The sequence below is a fragment of the Loxodonta africana genome, chromosome 18 (genome assembly GCF_030014295.1).
Source record: "Loxodonta africana isolate mLoxAfr1 chromosome 18, mLoxAfr1.hap2, whole genome shotgun sequence".
In the NCBI taxonomy this organism is placed as follows: domain Eukaryota; kingdom Metazoa; phylum Chordata; class Mammalia; order Proboscidea; family Elephantidae; genus Loxodonta; species Loxodonta africana.
The window spans coordinates 11,495,626-11,511,474 of NC_087359.1; the positions used below are offsets into that span (position 1 = coordinate 11,495,626).

Below are 15,849 nucleotides of genomic sequence, written 5' to 3' on the forward strand. Positions count from 1 at the left end.
AAACCAGAAGCCAAACCCGTTGCTGTTGTGTCAATTCCGACTCATATCCACCCTACAGGACAGAGTAGAACTGCCCCATAGGGTTTCGAACTGCTGGTTCAGAACATAATAAATATAAATTATACACGATTTATATATAAAAACAATATATAAGTAAATACACAAATTTTATACCTATTACAAAGATATATAAATATATTAATAAAAATACAAATTACATATGGCACTGGGTATATAAATACAAGGAGCCTCAATGGTTAAGATGCTCAGCTGCTAACCAAAAGACGGGCTGCTAACCAAAAGGTTGGCAGTTCAAACTCACCAGCCACCCCTCGGAAACCCCATGAGGCAGTTCTACTCTACCCTATAGGATTGCTATGAGTTGGAATTGACTTGATGGCAATAGGTTTGGTTTCTCTTTTTTTTTGGTTTGGAGGCACAATGGTTAAGTGTTTGGGTGCTAGCGTAAAGGTTGGTGGTTCAAACTCACCAGAGACTCCAAGGGAGAAAGACCTGGCCTAGAAAAACCTAGGGGACAGGTCTACTCTGTCCTGCAGGGTAGCTATGAGTCAGAATTGATTTGAAGGCCCACAACAACAACACGTAAATATAAATACATATGTAATATATAGACTGTATTATTTATAAATATATATAAGCACATAAGAATAGAAAATAGAGAATATGAATGCAGGTGAATTAGTAAAAAATATAATAAATATATAAACAAAATACAAATAGAATATATAAACATGTAAATTATGTGTATAAATATAAATGTGTACAAATTATATATCATAGACACAAATTATACAAACGTAAATGTACATAAATTATATATAATATATAAATGAATATTCAAAACTTATAAATCAATAGAATAAACAGCTGAAATGCTACTTAGTGATCACTGAATCCAGAAGACGGCCGTGCAGGTGTTCATCTCACTGTTTCCACCTTTCCTGCGGACCTGAGAATGTTCAGCCTCAGAAGTGGGAAACACGTAGAGGCTGTGCCCTTCCTGTAGCAGAGCCTGAATCTGAGCCGCGCGGTGGCAGGCGGTTTTTCTGCATCTTTTCCTGCGTTGACCAAGCCTGAGCAGGTACCATTACTCTTATTAACAGAAAACAAATAAAAAAAACCATTTTAAAAGCCTTTCACATTCTAGTAATATTTTCTCCTAAAAAGAAGTGTGAGTTAAGTTTTTTCTAGGTAGTTCCAGATCTAGGAGAGAGACGAGCTCCACAGTGCCCCCTCCACCAAATAATCAGCAACTTCAAACAGCCCCCCGAGGGTCAGGTGGGTCCCCGCGATTGTGAGAAGAGTCCCATCTTTCCAGGTGGGGCAAGGGGTCTCCATGGCCTCCCCCTTCCCTGTCCCCTCCCCATCAACCCAGGGACAAAGACAACAGGTTCTGAAGGGAGCAGGACAAAGGCAGAGCAACCCTGCGTGCTGGGCTCAGGGTGACCACCAGGACCCCACCCCACTCTCTCTGCCCCTCCCCCCCATTCAGTGGTAGATGCAGGCTCTGGAGGACCAGGCGGTGGCCTCCAGTGGCCCAGGGGTTAATGGCTCTGGCAGGGGCTCGCTGGGGTGGAGGGGTCAGATGTCCCTCTGGGATGGGGGTAGGCACGCCGGCTGGGCTATTCTGGGGCTCTGATCTCCACCACCTATTTATAGCGCCGGGGGCCAGCCCTCCCCAAACAGGCAGCCCTGCCGCAGTGTCACTGGCGTTCCCGGCTGCTGCCATCCACTGCCGCTGCAGGGGACGGAGGGGCTGCGTCTTGGCAGGGATCCTGTGGCCGCTGGGCGCTGTGTGAGGTGTTGGTCGATGGGCAGCACCATGGAGCCCCCTGGGGGCGGCTACCTTCACATGGGGGCTGTGACCTCCCCAGTGGGCACGGCCCGCCTGCTGCAGCTGGCCTTCAGCTGCACCACCTTCAGCCTAGTGGCCCACCGGGGCGGCTTTGCGGGCGTCCAGGGCACCTTCTGTATGGCTGCCTGGGGCTTCTGCTTTGCGCTGTCAGGGCTGGTGGTGGCCTGCGAGTTCACCCAGCTGCACGGGTGCCTGCGCCTCTCCTGGGGCAACTTTACAGCTGCCTTCGCCATGCTGGCCACCCTGCTGACTGCCACAGCAGCGGTCATCTACCCGCTGTACTTCACCCGGCTGCAGTGCCCCCCTGAGCCTTCGGGATGCACCACCCGGGACTTCCGCCTGGCGGCCAGTGTCTTTTCCGGCCTCCTCTTCCTGGCCTATGCTGCCGAAGTGGCCCTGACCCGTGCCCGGCCCGGACAAGTGGCCAGCTACATGGCCACACTGTCAGGGCTCCTCAAGATCGTCCAGGCCTTTGTGGCCTGCATCATCTTCGGGGCACTGGTCTATGACAGCCACTACGGGCGCTATGTGGCCACCCAGTGGTGTGTGGCTGTCTACAGCCTATGCTTCCTGGCCACGGTGGCTGTAGTGGCCCTGAGTGTGATGGGCCACACAGGTGGCCTGGGCTGCCCCTTCGACCGCCTGGTGGTGGTGTACACCTTCGTAGCAGTGCTCCTGTACCTCAGTGCTGCGGTCATCTGGCCCGTCTTCTGCTTCGACCCCAAGTACGGTGAGCCCTGGCGGCCCGCAGACTGCTCTCGAGGCAGCTGTCCCTGGGACAGCCAGCTGGTGGTAGCCATCTTCACCTACGTCAACCTGCTCCTCTACGCCATTGACCTGGCTTACTCCCAGAGGATCCGCTTCGTGCCTGCCCTCTAGCTGCAGCTGCCGCCTGGGCTGGAGGGGGCAGTGTCCAGGCACCAGGGAGCCAGGACTCCCAGGGGGCGGGCAGAGGGGTGGAGAGGCCAGGCATACATGGCAGGCACCGGGGAGGCTGGGGAGAAGCCCCACACTGGGCAGGCCACAGCTGAGGCTCTCCTGGAGTTCTGACAGCACCCGGTGGCTTGGCTCCGGGATGGAGGAGGGACAGAGGGGCAGGAGACTCTAAAAAGGGAGACAAGGGAGGAGCCTCAGGTGGCTCCCAGCCCTCTCTCTCTCTGTCTGTCTCTTTCTCCCTCTGGTCCCTTCTCTCCCGCCTCCTCCCCATTCCTCTCTCTCTTTTCCCTCTTCCTCTCCTTCCCTATCATATCTTCTCCTTCTCTTTTTCTCTCCCTTCCTCTTTACCCCCCTTTATCTCTTTCCTGCACCTCTCTCCTCCCTTTTTTCCTCCCTCTCCCTCCTTCCCCTGCACCTTTATCTCTCTGTGTACCTCTCTGTCACTTCCTCTTCCATGACCTCCCTTCTCTCTCTCTCCCCCTCCCTACCTCACCCCCTACTCTCTCTCCAAGTTCTGGCCCTCCCTGCCCTAGGGCTGGTTGCTCTGACATACGGGGACCTGGAGCAGGTGCTCTTGTGACCCATTTTGCAGATGGGGACACTAAGGCTAGAGGATTCAGAAGAAGGCCCAATGTGCCTATCGGGGTCTAGAGAGCACACTCAGGCTGGACAAGGGGACGGTTCCCAAAGGTGGGGGTCAGGGCCAGGAGAGGCACTGAGAAGAACCCACGGCCAGGCCCGGGGTGGGGGGTGGGCACAAGAGGAGACCTCTATGGACAGGCAGACAGGAGAACACAGCGAGTGCAGAGACGGCACGGTGGCAGATCATTGCCTGCCTCACCTGCCTCTGTGTGCCCCAGGGCCACAGCAATGAACCTGAGCAGCTGGCCTGGAAGGGCCCGTGGAGACCGCAGCACCTCAGATATCACAGTGAATCCAGGCACGGCACCCACCTGGAACCTCTGCAGTATCTGGACAGCCCCAGGTGGCCCAGGGGAGGCTGTCCTAGGGGGCAGCACTGCCATAGGGTGAGGGTCCAACTCAGGGCACTGGGCACCTCCCTGGTCTGCACGGGCTCCAACCTCCGCTCACATGTCCAGCTGTCCCTGACCATCAGGACTGTGGGACCGTCACCATCCACACTCCAGTCAGCTCCTTGTGCACAGAGCCTGACTGGCCCAGACCAGAGCAGGCCCCTAGCTATCCCCGGCCCTGAGCTGGGCAGGCAGTGGCCACAGCAGCCCTCAGCCCTCAGTCCACCTACTGGCCGCCCCAGGCCCTTGAGCAGAAAGTAAATGCCAACATTGATTTGCATCTGGCCTGGCCCAGCCGTCTGTCCTCAGGGGCTGTGGCCAGCTGCACCCTGGGGCCACCTTCCCCCACAGTGCTTGGGCCCTGGCTGAGGGAGGGGTGACCTTGGGGGTTCCCTGGGCTCTGGGGGTGAGGGGAAGGCTGGTGGCTTGTCTCCAGAAATTCTTGAAGCCTCTGAGGAAGGAGTGAGACTGTCTTCCCCCTCTCGTAGGGACAGGCCAGGGTGACTCAGAGGGGTATGGTGGGAGGAGAGGGGTTGGTATGAGCTTGTGGCCTTGACACCCTTCCTGCCGCCAGGGGTTTCCAGGGCTGATGTGGTCCTGGGGGAGTGGTGCTGGCACCTCGAAGGCTGGAACCCCAGCAGCTTTAGGTAGGGCTCCAAGCCAGGACTGTGTGGTCGCCACAAAGAATGTGAGGCCAGGTCTGGGGTCTTAAACACTAGCAAGCAGCCATCTAAGATGCATCAATTGGTCTCAACCCACCTGCATCCAAGGAGAATGAAGAACACCAAGGACGCAAGGTGATTACGAGCCCAAGGGCCACATAAACCAGAGACTACATCATCCTGAGACCAGAAGAACTAGATGGTGCCCGGCTACAACCGATGACTGCCCTGACAGGGAACACAACAGAGAATCCCTGAGGGAGCAGGAGAGCAGTGGGATGCAGACTCCAAATTCTCATAAGACCAGACTTAATGGTCTGACTGAGACTGGAGGGAACCTGGTGGTCATGGCCCCCAGACCTTCTGTTGGCCCAGGACAGGAACCATTCCCGATGCCAACTCTTCAGACATGGATTGGGCTGGACAATGGGTTGGAGAGGGATGCTGGTGAAGAGTGAGCTTCTTGGATCGGGTGGACACTTGAAACTATGTTGGCATTTCCTGCCTGGAGGGAAGATGAGAGGGTGGAGGGGGTTAGAAGCTGGCGAAATGGACACGAGAAGAGAGAGTGGAGGGAGAGAGCAGGCTGTCTCATTAGGCGAAAAGTAACTGGGAGTATGTAGCAAGATGTATGTGGGTTTTTGTGTGAGAGACTGACTTGATTTGTAAACTTTCACTTAAAGCACAATAAAAATTATAAGAAAAAAAAGAATGTGAGGCCTGGAGGCCTATGTCTGTTGAGAGCAGGGGCCCACTGGGTTCCCAGACAAATTCCCTGGCCTGCGGCCCTCTACTTGAAGAGGTGGGCTTTCCTGGCAGGCAGCTGGTCATCTGCAGACGTCCTGGGACCTCCGCTGGCTGCAATGCAAAGCAGGAGGACATGGTACACCTGACAAATGGATCCCCGCTTCCTGGCTCCCTGGGTAGGCCTGGGCACTATCTTGGTAGGGACCCTGGTTCCTCTCCTTTTTTATAGCCAGTCTATCAGAACAAGCTATCAGTCACCCATTCCCCAATCTCCCCCAGGTCCAGCCAACTTCTGCCCCAACTCTCCCCCCACCCTAAACTTCAAAGGTCCTGAGGGGGAGGAGAGGAGGAAAGGGGACCAGAGCTCCAGGTCAGCATGGAAGAAGGTCCACTCAGGTCACTCCTGCTGAGTTCACCCACTGGGCCAGAGCAACATCCTTTGTTTTTTAATATTGCAGTGAGAACATACACAACAAAATGTACACCGACTCAACCATTTCCACGTGTACAAATTCAGTGACCCTATTCCATTCAAGTGGTGCAAGCATTCTAGAGGTATGTTTTTGTTTTGTTTTGGGGTTGTTGGTTTCAAGACTTGAAACAGTTGTTTTACTGGGCTTTGCAGTCTGTGGGTTTGAATCTGGCCTCTCCTCCAAGCTGTGAGCCTCCCAGGAGGGTGAGGATTCAGTGCGGTCACGGCTGTGGGATGCCTGGAAATTGTGCTGTGTAACAGGAGGTTGCTAGACAGCAGGGTGGCAGCAGTGGTCGTGGCCGTGTCAATAAGGGGACAATGAGGATAGTAGCTCACAGCCCTGGCTGTGGCAGAAACACCCTAATCATCCCGAAAATTTAGATTTTAGAACAGCTTCTTCATCGTTTAAGACACAGTCAGAAAGAAGAAAGAGCCCACATTGTCCCTCGGTGGGGGCTGGGAGGGTGGCAGGGTGGTAGTGACAGCCTCATCTCACTTTGCCCTTAGCCCTGCTGCTGACTTGGATCCCAAAGTACCCCTTAACCCTAATGCAGACTCCACTCAGATGAGCCCTGAGCTCACCTGGTTGGGGAGAGAATAGGTGGAGACTTCTTCTCCCCAAACCCAGGCCCCAAAGATTCCAAGGACCCTAAAGATTAGAAGTCATGGGACGCAGGGGCTCTGGGCTTGGTGGAGGGAGACAGTGGGAGGTGGGGAAACTGTGGACTACCATCCAAGGTTTACTTTTTGAACACCTCCCATGGCAGCTTCCACGGGGGCACCTGCCCACTGGACTGGGTAAGGGAGGGGTGTGGAGGAAGGGGGACCAGGCCTCAGAAGGAATGAAATGGACTTTCCTTCTTCCAGCCTCTCTCTGCCCACCCTCCAGGAGGTCCAGATAGGCCTGGGCCAGCTCCATGTTTTGAGCTGCCTGGTTCAGGAAAAAGATGAAAATAGTTTATGTTAAGGGTAAGAAAAGTTTGGATAAGGAGAGTGAGAATGGTTGCCCAACTTGAAAAATGTTATCAGTGCAACTGAATTGTACGCGTAGAAATCAATGGATTGGTCTATGCAATAAAAATAAATTATTTTAAAAATATGAAAAGTGACGAATTACATTATCAAAAAGGTGACATATTTTAAATGCCATGTTGAGCAAACTGTTTCCAACACCCGAAACCAGCTCAGCTCTGCAGTCCAGCCACCCAGACACAAAGCGCTTTTCTAAGTCCGACCGGTTCGCCGCCACGCCGCGGGCCTGACGTGTCAGTGTCCGCTGGCCGGCACAGAGCCTCCGGCCCCGGCAGCCCCCCAGGCCCGGCGCCCCCGGCGCCGCCCGGCGCCCCCCCGCCCCCCCGCCCCCGTGCCCCCGTGCCCCCGTGCCCCCGGACGCCCGTAACCCCCACAACGCTGCAACGGCGCCGCGGGAGAGGTCTGGGGGCGTCAGGGGCGGGCCCACGGAGCGGATGATGCAACCGCCCCCGGCGGCAGCGTCGCGGATTGGCTGAGACGGCGGGGCGGAGCCTCGGGTGCCGCGTGGCGGGCGCGAGTTGCGGGCGGGGGCTACTAGCCCCGGTAACTGGGCAGCTCGCGGGGGTCGGCGTGCGGGGTGTGCAGGGGCCAGCCGGGGCGGGAGGGGGGCGACCTGCGGGGCGCTCGTGCGCGGGGAGGGCGGGGCGGGAGCGGAGGGCTAGCAGCAGCCGGCGGGGCGGGAGGGGGGCGGGGGCGGGGGCCAGGGCTGGGGAGGCAGGTCCGCGCCCCGCGCCCCGAGTGAGGAGCTAGATGCGCGGGCTGCCCGCACCCTTTCTCGGAGGCGTGCTCGGCCGACCCCTTCTGAGGCCCGCGGGCCGTCACCGCTGCTCGGGACCCTTGGGGCAGGTCGGGGTGCGGGGGGTGCTGCCAGGCGGCAAAGGGCACAGATAGCTCGCCGGGATGGGGCGGGGCTGTGGCGCCTGCGGAGTGTCCGCCTGGTGCTGCCCTCCTGACCGCACGATCCTGCCACGTCCTGTCCACAGCTGAGCCAGCCGCGGGTGCCGACACTATGAGCGTGGGCTTCATTGGGGCTGGCCAGCTGGCCTTTGCCCTGGCCAAGGGCTTCACGGCAGCAGGTAGGTCCCCGGCCAGGGCGAGCCCAACCCCCTCAGCAGGTCTGGGATGACGCTGGGGTCTGGAGAGCGAACCCCCATCTGGGTTCTGGTGGAAAGATTGGCTTCAGTCCCTTTGTAGTCGGACAGGTGCTCCTGACCTGAGATTTGCACTCTCGTTCCCCGGGGGAGGGAGAGTCTGGACTGGCCTCTCTCTCTCAGGTGTGGTGGCTGCCCACAGGATAATGGCCAGTTCCCCAGACATGGACTTGACCACCGTCTCAGCACTCAGGGTAGGCAGCTGTGTGTGTTGGGGCACTGAGTCCTGGCAGGGTGCCAGTGTGTCAGGGGGTTGGGGGGGTGGCCCTGACTGTAGAGGGTTAGGAGTAGAGAGGCTCTAGTGGACCCCAGCGGTAGAAGTGCCCTTGCCTGGGGGTCTTGCAGACGAGCCTGCCCACTCCCTGTCAGGACCCTTCCCATGGCTCCTCTTCGTTTGCTCTTGGAGCCTGGGTGACTGGCCGACATACCTCTGGTGCACAGGGGGTGTTGGTCTGGGCAGGGGGCCTCTGTGGAGCTGAAGTTTGAGCAGGGGTCACTACTGGGAGGCCTCTGGGGGCCAAGCAGGTGGGGCCACAGTGTGGGGGCCAAGTGAGGTTTGCCACAGCTAAGTCAGGATTACAGACCTGAGAGTAGGAACAAGCTCCTAGCTTAAGACCACTATTCATCCCCACCTTACGTCTGGAGAGGAGAGGTCGGGGGCTGCAGCCTGAGGTTGCGGCTGGCTGGGGTGGTGGCAGGGCGTGAAGCGCCAAAGGGATGCCTTCTGGAGGCGCTTCCTCCACTCTCGAGTCGGGGTTCCAAGGTAGAAGGGCCATAGCCTTATGCCTAGCCCCCACTTCTGCCCACACCCACTCTTCCAGCTGTCTGTGCTGTTCTGAACGTAGGGGTCAGCCTGAGTGGGGCCCTTAGCCCCTGGAGCAGGCTGAGCCCACTTATGCTCCCTGCAGAAGATGGGGGTGAACCTGACGCCCCACAACAAGGAGACGGTGCAGCACGGTGATGTGCTTTTCCTGGCGGTGAAGCCGCACATCATTCCCTTCATCCTGGACGAGATCGGCGCTGACATCAAGGACCGGCACATTCTGGTGTCCTGTGCTGCTGGTGTCACCATCAGCTCCATCGAGAAGGTCAGAGCTCAGTAGGGGTTGGCGGAGCGTTGGGCTGACAGTGCTCACCCACCCGGCCGGGGCGGGGCCGTGGATGGACACACGGCCTGTTTCCCCTCCAGAAGCTGATGGCGTTCCAGCTGGCCCCCAAAGTCATTCGCTGCATGACCAACACTCCAGTGGTGGTGCGGGAAGGTGCTACCGTGTACGCCACGGGCACCCATGCCAAGGTGGAGGACGGCCGGCTGCTGGAACAGCTCATGAGCAGCGTGGGCTTCTGCACAGAGGTAGAGGAGGACTTGATCGACGCTGTCACAGGGCTCAGTGGCAGCGGCCCTGCCTATGTGAGTACATAGAGTTGGGAGTTAATTCTCCTTGGACACATCTGGTCTGCCTGCTCTTGAAGGTCCGGAGTGGGGATCTGAGACTGGGAGCTGGTCTCCTCTTGCTCCGGCTGCCTCAGGCAGAGCTGCAGGCCAGGACAATGGCTTAAGCACCTTATCCCCACAGGCTTTCACCGCGCTGGATGCCCTGGCTGATGGTGGCGTGAAGATGGGGCTCCCGCGGCGCCTGGCAGTCCGCCTCGGTGCCCAGGCCCTGCTGGTCAGTGTTCTGCCTGGTCCCCCGGTGGGGGCACTGTGCATTGGGGTACTTGGGTGGGATCAGCGGGTGCTGCCATAGTCTCGGGCTGGGGGTAGTGGTTGTCCCACAACCCTGTCAGCCCCTCCTTTTGGCCACAGGGGGCCGCCAAGATGCTCCTGGACTCAGAGCAGCACCCAGGCCAACTCAGGGACAACGTCTGCTCCCCGGGCGGGGCCACCATCCATGCTCTGCATGTGCTGGAGAGTGGCGGCTTCCGCTCGCTCCTCATCAACGCCGTGGAGGCCTCCTGCATCCGCACACAGTAAGCACTCCGCCCAGTGTTGGGCCCTCGACCCCAGCTTTGGGGAGACAGACATGGCATCGACACACAGCTGGGGGACAGGGGCTAAGGGGACCCAGGGGCTAGGTGCTATGGCCAGAGTTGGTGACCCTGAGCCAGTTTGAACAAAGTGAGGGTGAGCTATGCTGCTCTCTTGGGCAGGGTGGCCAAGGGCAGGCATGTGAAAAGGCCCTGAGGTGGCAGTGGTGGCTCAGCATCGGCCGAGTTGACCGGTGCTGGCAGCCTTGGCTTGGTGCCCTCCTCCCAGGTGAAGCTGGAGTGCTGGTGGCCAAATCTCCTTGTGCCCCCACAGGGAGCTGCAGTCCATGGCTGACCAGGAGAAGGTCTCGCCCACTGCCATCAAGAAGACTGTTCTGGACAAGGTGAAGCTGGACTCCCCTATGGGGGCCTCATCATCCCCTTCCGGCTGCATGAAGCTGCTCCCCCGCAGCCTGGCCCCAGCTGGCAAGAAGGAGTGATTTTGCCTGCTGGCCTGCTCCCCACCCTCTCTCTGGGGCTCAGGTCCTGCCCTGGGGTCTCTGACCCCAGGCCACACAGCACTGTCTCCACAGTGCCACTGCCAGCAACGCTGGTCAGCTTGAGGCTTCCAAGAGAGGTCAGAGCCCGTCATACCAGGGAGGGGCACCTCTTCCACTGGAAATCTCCAGGGCCCCTGCCTTAGTCTCCTATTGCTGCTGTAATAGAAATACTGCAGTGGGGAGCTTTGACAAACAGGGGTTTCTTTCTCATACTTCAGGAAGCTGGAAGTCCAAATGCAAGGCACTAGCTCTAGGGAAGGCTCGCTCTCTCTGCTGGGTCTGGGGGAAGGGTCTTGTCTCCATTCAGCCTCTGTTCCAGGGTTCTTTGGTCATCTTCCCCCATCTGTGCTTCCTGCTTCTGTGCCTAATGTGCATTTTTTTATCTCAAAAGTGATTGGTTTAAGACACATCCTACACTGCTCCAGCCTCATTAACATAACAGAAAACCCTGTTCTTGAATGAGATTATGTCCACAGGTATAAAAAAAACAAAACCCATTACCCTACAGTCTATGCCGACTCATAAACCCACTGCCCTTGAGTTAATTCTGACTCACAGTGACTGTCGGACAGAGGAGGACTCCCCACAGGGCTTCCAGGGAGCGCCTGCTGGACTCAGACTGAGGACAGCTTGGTTAGCAGCCACTCCGCCACCAGGGTTTCCTTCTGATTTGTTGTTGCTATGAACCGTCGAGTCAGTTCCGACTCATGGCGACCGTGTGCACAAGAGAACGAAACGCTACCCGGTCCTCGCCGTCCTTAAAATTGTTGTTACACTTGAGCCCATTGTTGCAGCCACTGTGTCAGTCCACCTTGTTGAGGATCTTCCTCTTTTCTGCTGACGCTGTACTTTTACCAAGCATGATGTCCTTCTCCAGGGACTGATTCCTCCGGACAACATATTCAAAGTATATAAGACACAGTCTCGCCATCCTTCGTTCTAAGGAGCATTCTGGTTGTACTTTTTCCATGACAAATTTGTTCATTCTTTTGGCAGTCCATGGTATATTCAATATTCTTTAACAACACCACAATTCAAAGGTGTCAATTCTTCTGTTGTCCTTATTCATTGTCTGGCTTTCACATGCATATGATGCAATTGAAAATACCACGGCTTGTGTCAGGTGCACCTTAGTCTTCAAGGTGACATCTTTGCTTTTCAGCACTTTCAAGAGGTCTTTTGCAGCAGACTTGCCCAATGCAATTGTCTTTTGATTTCTTGTCTGCTGCTTCCATGGGTCTTGATTGCGGATCCAAGTAAAATGAAATCTTTGACAACTTCAGTCTTTTCTCTGTTTATCCTGATGTTGCTCGTTGGTCCGGTTGTGAGGATGTTTGTTTGTTTATGTTGAGGTGTAATCCATACTGAAGGCTGTGGTCTTTGATCTTCATCATTAAGTGCTACAAGTCCTCTGCCCTTTTATCAAGCAAGGTTGTCATTTGCGTATGCCAGGTTGTTAATGTCTTTCTCCAATCCTGATGCTCTGTTCTTTTTCATATAGTCCAGCTTCTTGGATTATTTGCTCCGCATTCAGCTTGAATAGGTATGGTGAAAGGATACAACCCTGATGGACACCCTTCCTGACTTTAAATGACTCATAGGGACCCTAATAGAGTAGAACTTCCTCACAGAGTTTCCAAGGAGCAACTGGTGGATTAGAACTGCTAACCTTTTGGTTAGGAGCTGAGCTCTTAACTACCGTGCCACAGAGGTCAGAATTCCAACATATATTTTGGGGGGACACAGTTCAATCCATAACAGACCCCATGTACCACCCAGCCCAAAGAGGGGGATGGTTTCTCTGACCTAAGCTTCCCTCCTCCACCTGAAACCAAGATGGGACCACCTCCCTGCTCAGCTCAGAGTCCTGGGGGGTCTTTGCTCCTCCACAGTGTCAGTCAGCTGGGGGCTTGGCACCTTCCTGATCACAAAGGTCGAGGCCTCCTCTGAAGGCTCAGCCAATGAAGAAGGCAATCCAACTTCTGCCTCCTCGCCGCCTTCTACTGTGGGAGACCACTGGGTGCTGGCTCCCCTTCTGACTCAGCTCCCATGTTGAAGCCATCACTTTCTGCTACCTGTAGGTCCAATAAACTTTCCCAGCTCCCAGTGCGATGGTTTTTAACTTCCATCCAAGTGTACAGGGAGCTCTCTGCCTGCCCCCAAGGATGGCTGCTGTCTGATGATTGAGGCTGGGGTTTCTGGGGCTTCTTGAATCTGCAGCTGGGAGGCCTTAGGAGCATGCCTGGAAGCTGGTCCCAAGGGGCTGGGCCTGGTGTGCCCTGCTGTGTGTGGGGGGACACCAATCTCTTCACCACCTGTGCTAGTCGGGGGCAGATGTCTCACCAGATGGGGAGAGGGTGTTCCTGGTGAGGGAGGCACCCCAGGTAAGCCTGCAGGATGAGAGGAGCAGCTGAGGACCTGCTGGGGCCAAGAGTGCTTCCGTGTTGGATGAACAAACACTCGCTGAATATGGAGACAGGAAGATGAGGCCGATCCCCAGAGCCTGGGAGGTAGAAACACCCAGTGCTCATGTGTTGGGCGGGGGGCGAACTAGGTGTCTGTAGGGGCATGGTGGGCACATGGAGGAAGGAGAGTGGGCAAAGTGGTGAATCTCTCTGTGTGGTGGTGGGGGGGTCAGGTGAGCTCTGTGTGTGTGTGTGTGTGTGGTGGGAGGGTCAGGTGAGCTGTATGTGTGATGGGGGGTCAGGTGAGTGTGTGTGTGATGGGGGTCAGGTGAGCTGCGTGTGTGTGATGGGGGTCAGGTGAGCTGTGTGTGTGTGATGGGGGTCAGGTGAGCTTGTGTGTGTGTGTGATGGGGGTCAGGTGAGCTTTGTGTGTGTGATGGAGGGTCAGGTGAGCTGTATGTGTGATGGGGGTCAGGTGAGCTTGTGTGTGTGTGTGTGTGTGTGATGCGGGGTCAGGTGAGCTGTGTGTGTGTGTGATGGGTCAGGTGAGCTGTGTGTGGTGGGGGGGTAAGGTGAGTGTGTGTGTAGTGGGGGGGTCAGGTGAGCTGTGTGTATGATGGGGTGTCAGGTGAGCTGTGTGTGTGGTGGGGGTCAGGTAAGCTGTGTATGTGGTGGTGGGGGTCAGGCAAGCTCCAGACTGGAGGAGATTTGCAAGAACTCCCCTGTGGTCTCATTTCCAGGTCTTCCCCTTTCCTGTGAGTCCCTTCAGAACCTGGTCCGGAAGCTGTGGGGTAGGCAGAGGGGACACCCTGGGGACAAGGATCCTGGCACTTCAAATCCAAGGGGGGAGAGAGGAAAAGGAACAACAGGGCAGTCAAGGCCAGGACGGTTGACGTTGGTGGTGGGAGAACCGTGCCCTCAGGGCATTGGGATCTGGAGCCCGGGAGGTAAGAGAACACAGGACAGATGAGTGCAGGGCTGAGCATCCACAGGGTGGCCAGGACTCTGGGTACCAGCCTGCATGGCCCACCCATGGTGTTAGCCCCAGCCCGTGAGTCCCCCAACCCTGGCAGCAAGCAGGCTGTGTTAACCCCATCCTCTGACTGCACAGGGCCCAGCACCTGGCCCTGGGGAGGAGATTGTCCCACGGGCCACATGCCTGCCCTAGGGCCAAGCGGCTTCTTTCAAGTCTAGGACAGTCTCACTGAGGAACAAAGATAAGGGGGGGCTCAGTGTCCCCCACATCTGGGGGTGCGAGGGGAGGCAAGGGTGGGTGCCCAGCATGAAGTAGAAGCATGTCATGAGGCCCAAGGAGGCCCAGTTCCTGAAAGGGAGGCACGCTGAAGATCAGGAAAGAAGGTGTGGGATCTCCCAGGCTGCAGGGGCGAGCCTGCCTGTGGCAGCTCCCAATTAAGCAAAAGGCCAGAGGTGGCCTGGAGAAGCATGGGTGAAATGAGAGAGAGGGCTGTGGGGACTGAGGAGGCTGCCACTCGGGAGCCATCGGATGTGCTTGAACTAGGGCCTAGAGCAGGCCTGGGAAGGGGCTCTTGGGGCAGGCCTGGGCCCTCTGCCTGCCTGGAGCGCCCGGTTGAGGTCTGCTGCACCCTGGGGGAGCCTCTGGGGTCCCCAGGTCTGTCCTGAGGAGGGGGCTGAGGACAAGAAGGAGCGGTATCTAAGCTCTGCCCCATAGCAGTGGTGGCTATGATCTCTGAGGACTGGCAGGACACCCAAGACTCAGCTTCACTCACACCGTTGCTTTCCAGGAGGGCCCCCTAAGCTGGTGGCCTCCTTGGCCATCGCCCAAGCAAGGCTGAGCAGTTGTTTCAGCGACAAGTGTCCAGGTCTGTGTTGGGAACCAGCCAGGAGACGCTAGAATAGATGGGGAGACGTGTGCCAGGGCCAGCACAGCCCCTCTGCAGCCCCTGAGCCTCTAGGATGGACCCAGAGGCAGGTCCCTTGGGCTTGGCTGTTGTGGCTGTTTCAATGGGGGTACCTTCCTTTCCCTCCACAGCCTCCTCCCGCAAACACACCCACCATCTATCACCCTACAGTGACTAGGACACTGTTCAAGGAGATTCTGTTCAAGGGTAGGGGGGCAGGCAAGGAGCCTGGGTTGCCTCCTGCAGCATCCCGCTTCCCCCAATTCCCAAGGGTGGGCAGCACAGTGCCTCTATCACCTGTCCCAGGTGTGGGAGTTTGGAGTTTCTGAGGGCTGCCCTCAGGGCTCAAGGTGGTTGTAGCCCCAGACTCACAGCCCCCATGCCTCCCCCCCACCCCTACCAGGCCAGTATGGCCTGAGTCACCTTTCCGCAGGCTTCCCTGGTGGCCCTGCTTGCCTGTTCCTCCCCCAAGATGGGAGTGCCCCTGCATCTGTTCCCAGAAAGGAGGAAGAGGAGAGAGACTGCTGAGTAGGAGTCTTCTCTGGGAGGAGCAGAGCAGTCAGTGATTCATAAAGTGCCTTTTCAGCCACCCCACGTGTAAGAGCAAAAAGGCGGACTCCTTCCTGGGAAGTGCAAGGAGCTGGGGGAGGAGCTTGGCAGGATGAGGAGACAAGTGAGGATCAGTCTGGTGAGTGGCTCCTGGGTTGCTGCCCCCAGGGACCAGTCACCCACGCTTCCTGAGGGTGCTGTGGTTCTGGTCAGAGCTGGGTGGGACCAAGGACAGAGAAGAGCAGGTCAACAGGCTGGCCTGACATAACTCAGTGTGGCCACCAGGTCCCCATGCAGGACTCAGCCACCGGAAAGCTGGGGGATAGAAGGAACTCCACATTCCGACAAAGCTAGATCTGGTGAGGAGAACCCAGCACCCACTGGGAAGAAGGCAGAGGAGACAGACTGCATTCTTGGCCTCGGAGGCAAATTGTTGTTGTCTTTGTACATTAAAAATTGAGAGCTTTACAACTATGTTTAGGTCCCTGCTTTCCATGTTTACCGTACACTATAGCCAAAGGGGGGAGCAACCCAACTGCCCACCAAGGGATGATGGATAAATGAAATGTGGTCAGTC

General features: G+C 56.8%; 2 protein-coding genes across 3 annotated transcripts; both read left to right on the forward strand.

Moving 5' to 3' along the window:
* The first annotated feature begins 1,831 nt into the window (after positions 1-1,831).
* On the forward strand, positions 1,832-2,800 carry MYADML2 (myeloid associated differentiation marker like 2). The gene has a single exon (XM_003417306.3). It carries the CDS (start codon positions 1,832-1,834, stop codon positions 2,753-2,755), a length of 924 nt encoding a protein of 307 aa, XP_003417354.1. The 3' UTR covers positions 2,756-2,800.
* Positions 2,801-7,290: 4,490 nt separating this feature from the next.
* Positions 7,291-12,544, forward strand: PYCR1 (pyrroline-5-carboxylate reductase 1). 2 transcript variants are annotated; one of them, XM_064270510.1, is made up of 8 exons: positions 7,291-7,336; positions 7,743-7,835; positions 8,034-8,104; positions 8,819-8,998; positions 9,100-9,321; positions 9,488-9,580; positions 9,718-9,881; positions 10,213-12,544. In XM_064270510.1, exons 2-8 carry the CDS (start codon positions 7,769-7,771, stop codon positions 10,376-10,378), a joined length of 963 nt encoding a protein of 320 aa, XP_064126580.1. In that variant the 5' UTR covers positions 7,291-7,336; positions 7,743-7,768; the 3' UTR covers positions 10,379-12,544. The 2 variants fall into 2 exon arrangements, with proteins under 2 accessions (XP_064126580.1, XP_064126581.1); XM_064270511.1 differs by lacking the exon at positions 7,291-7,336 and having other exon boundaries at positions 7,748-7,835; positions 8,053-8,104.
* Positions 12,545-15,849: the final 3,305 nt, after the last annotated feature.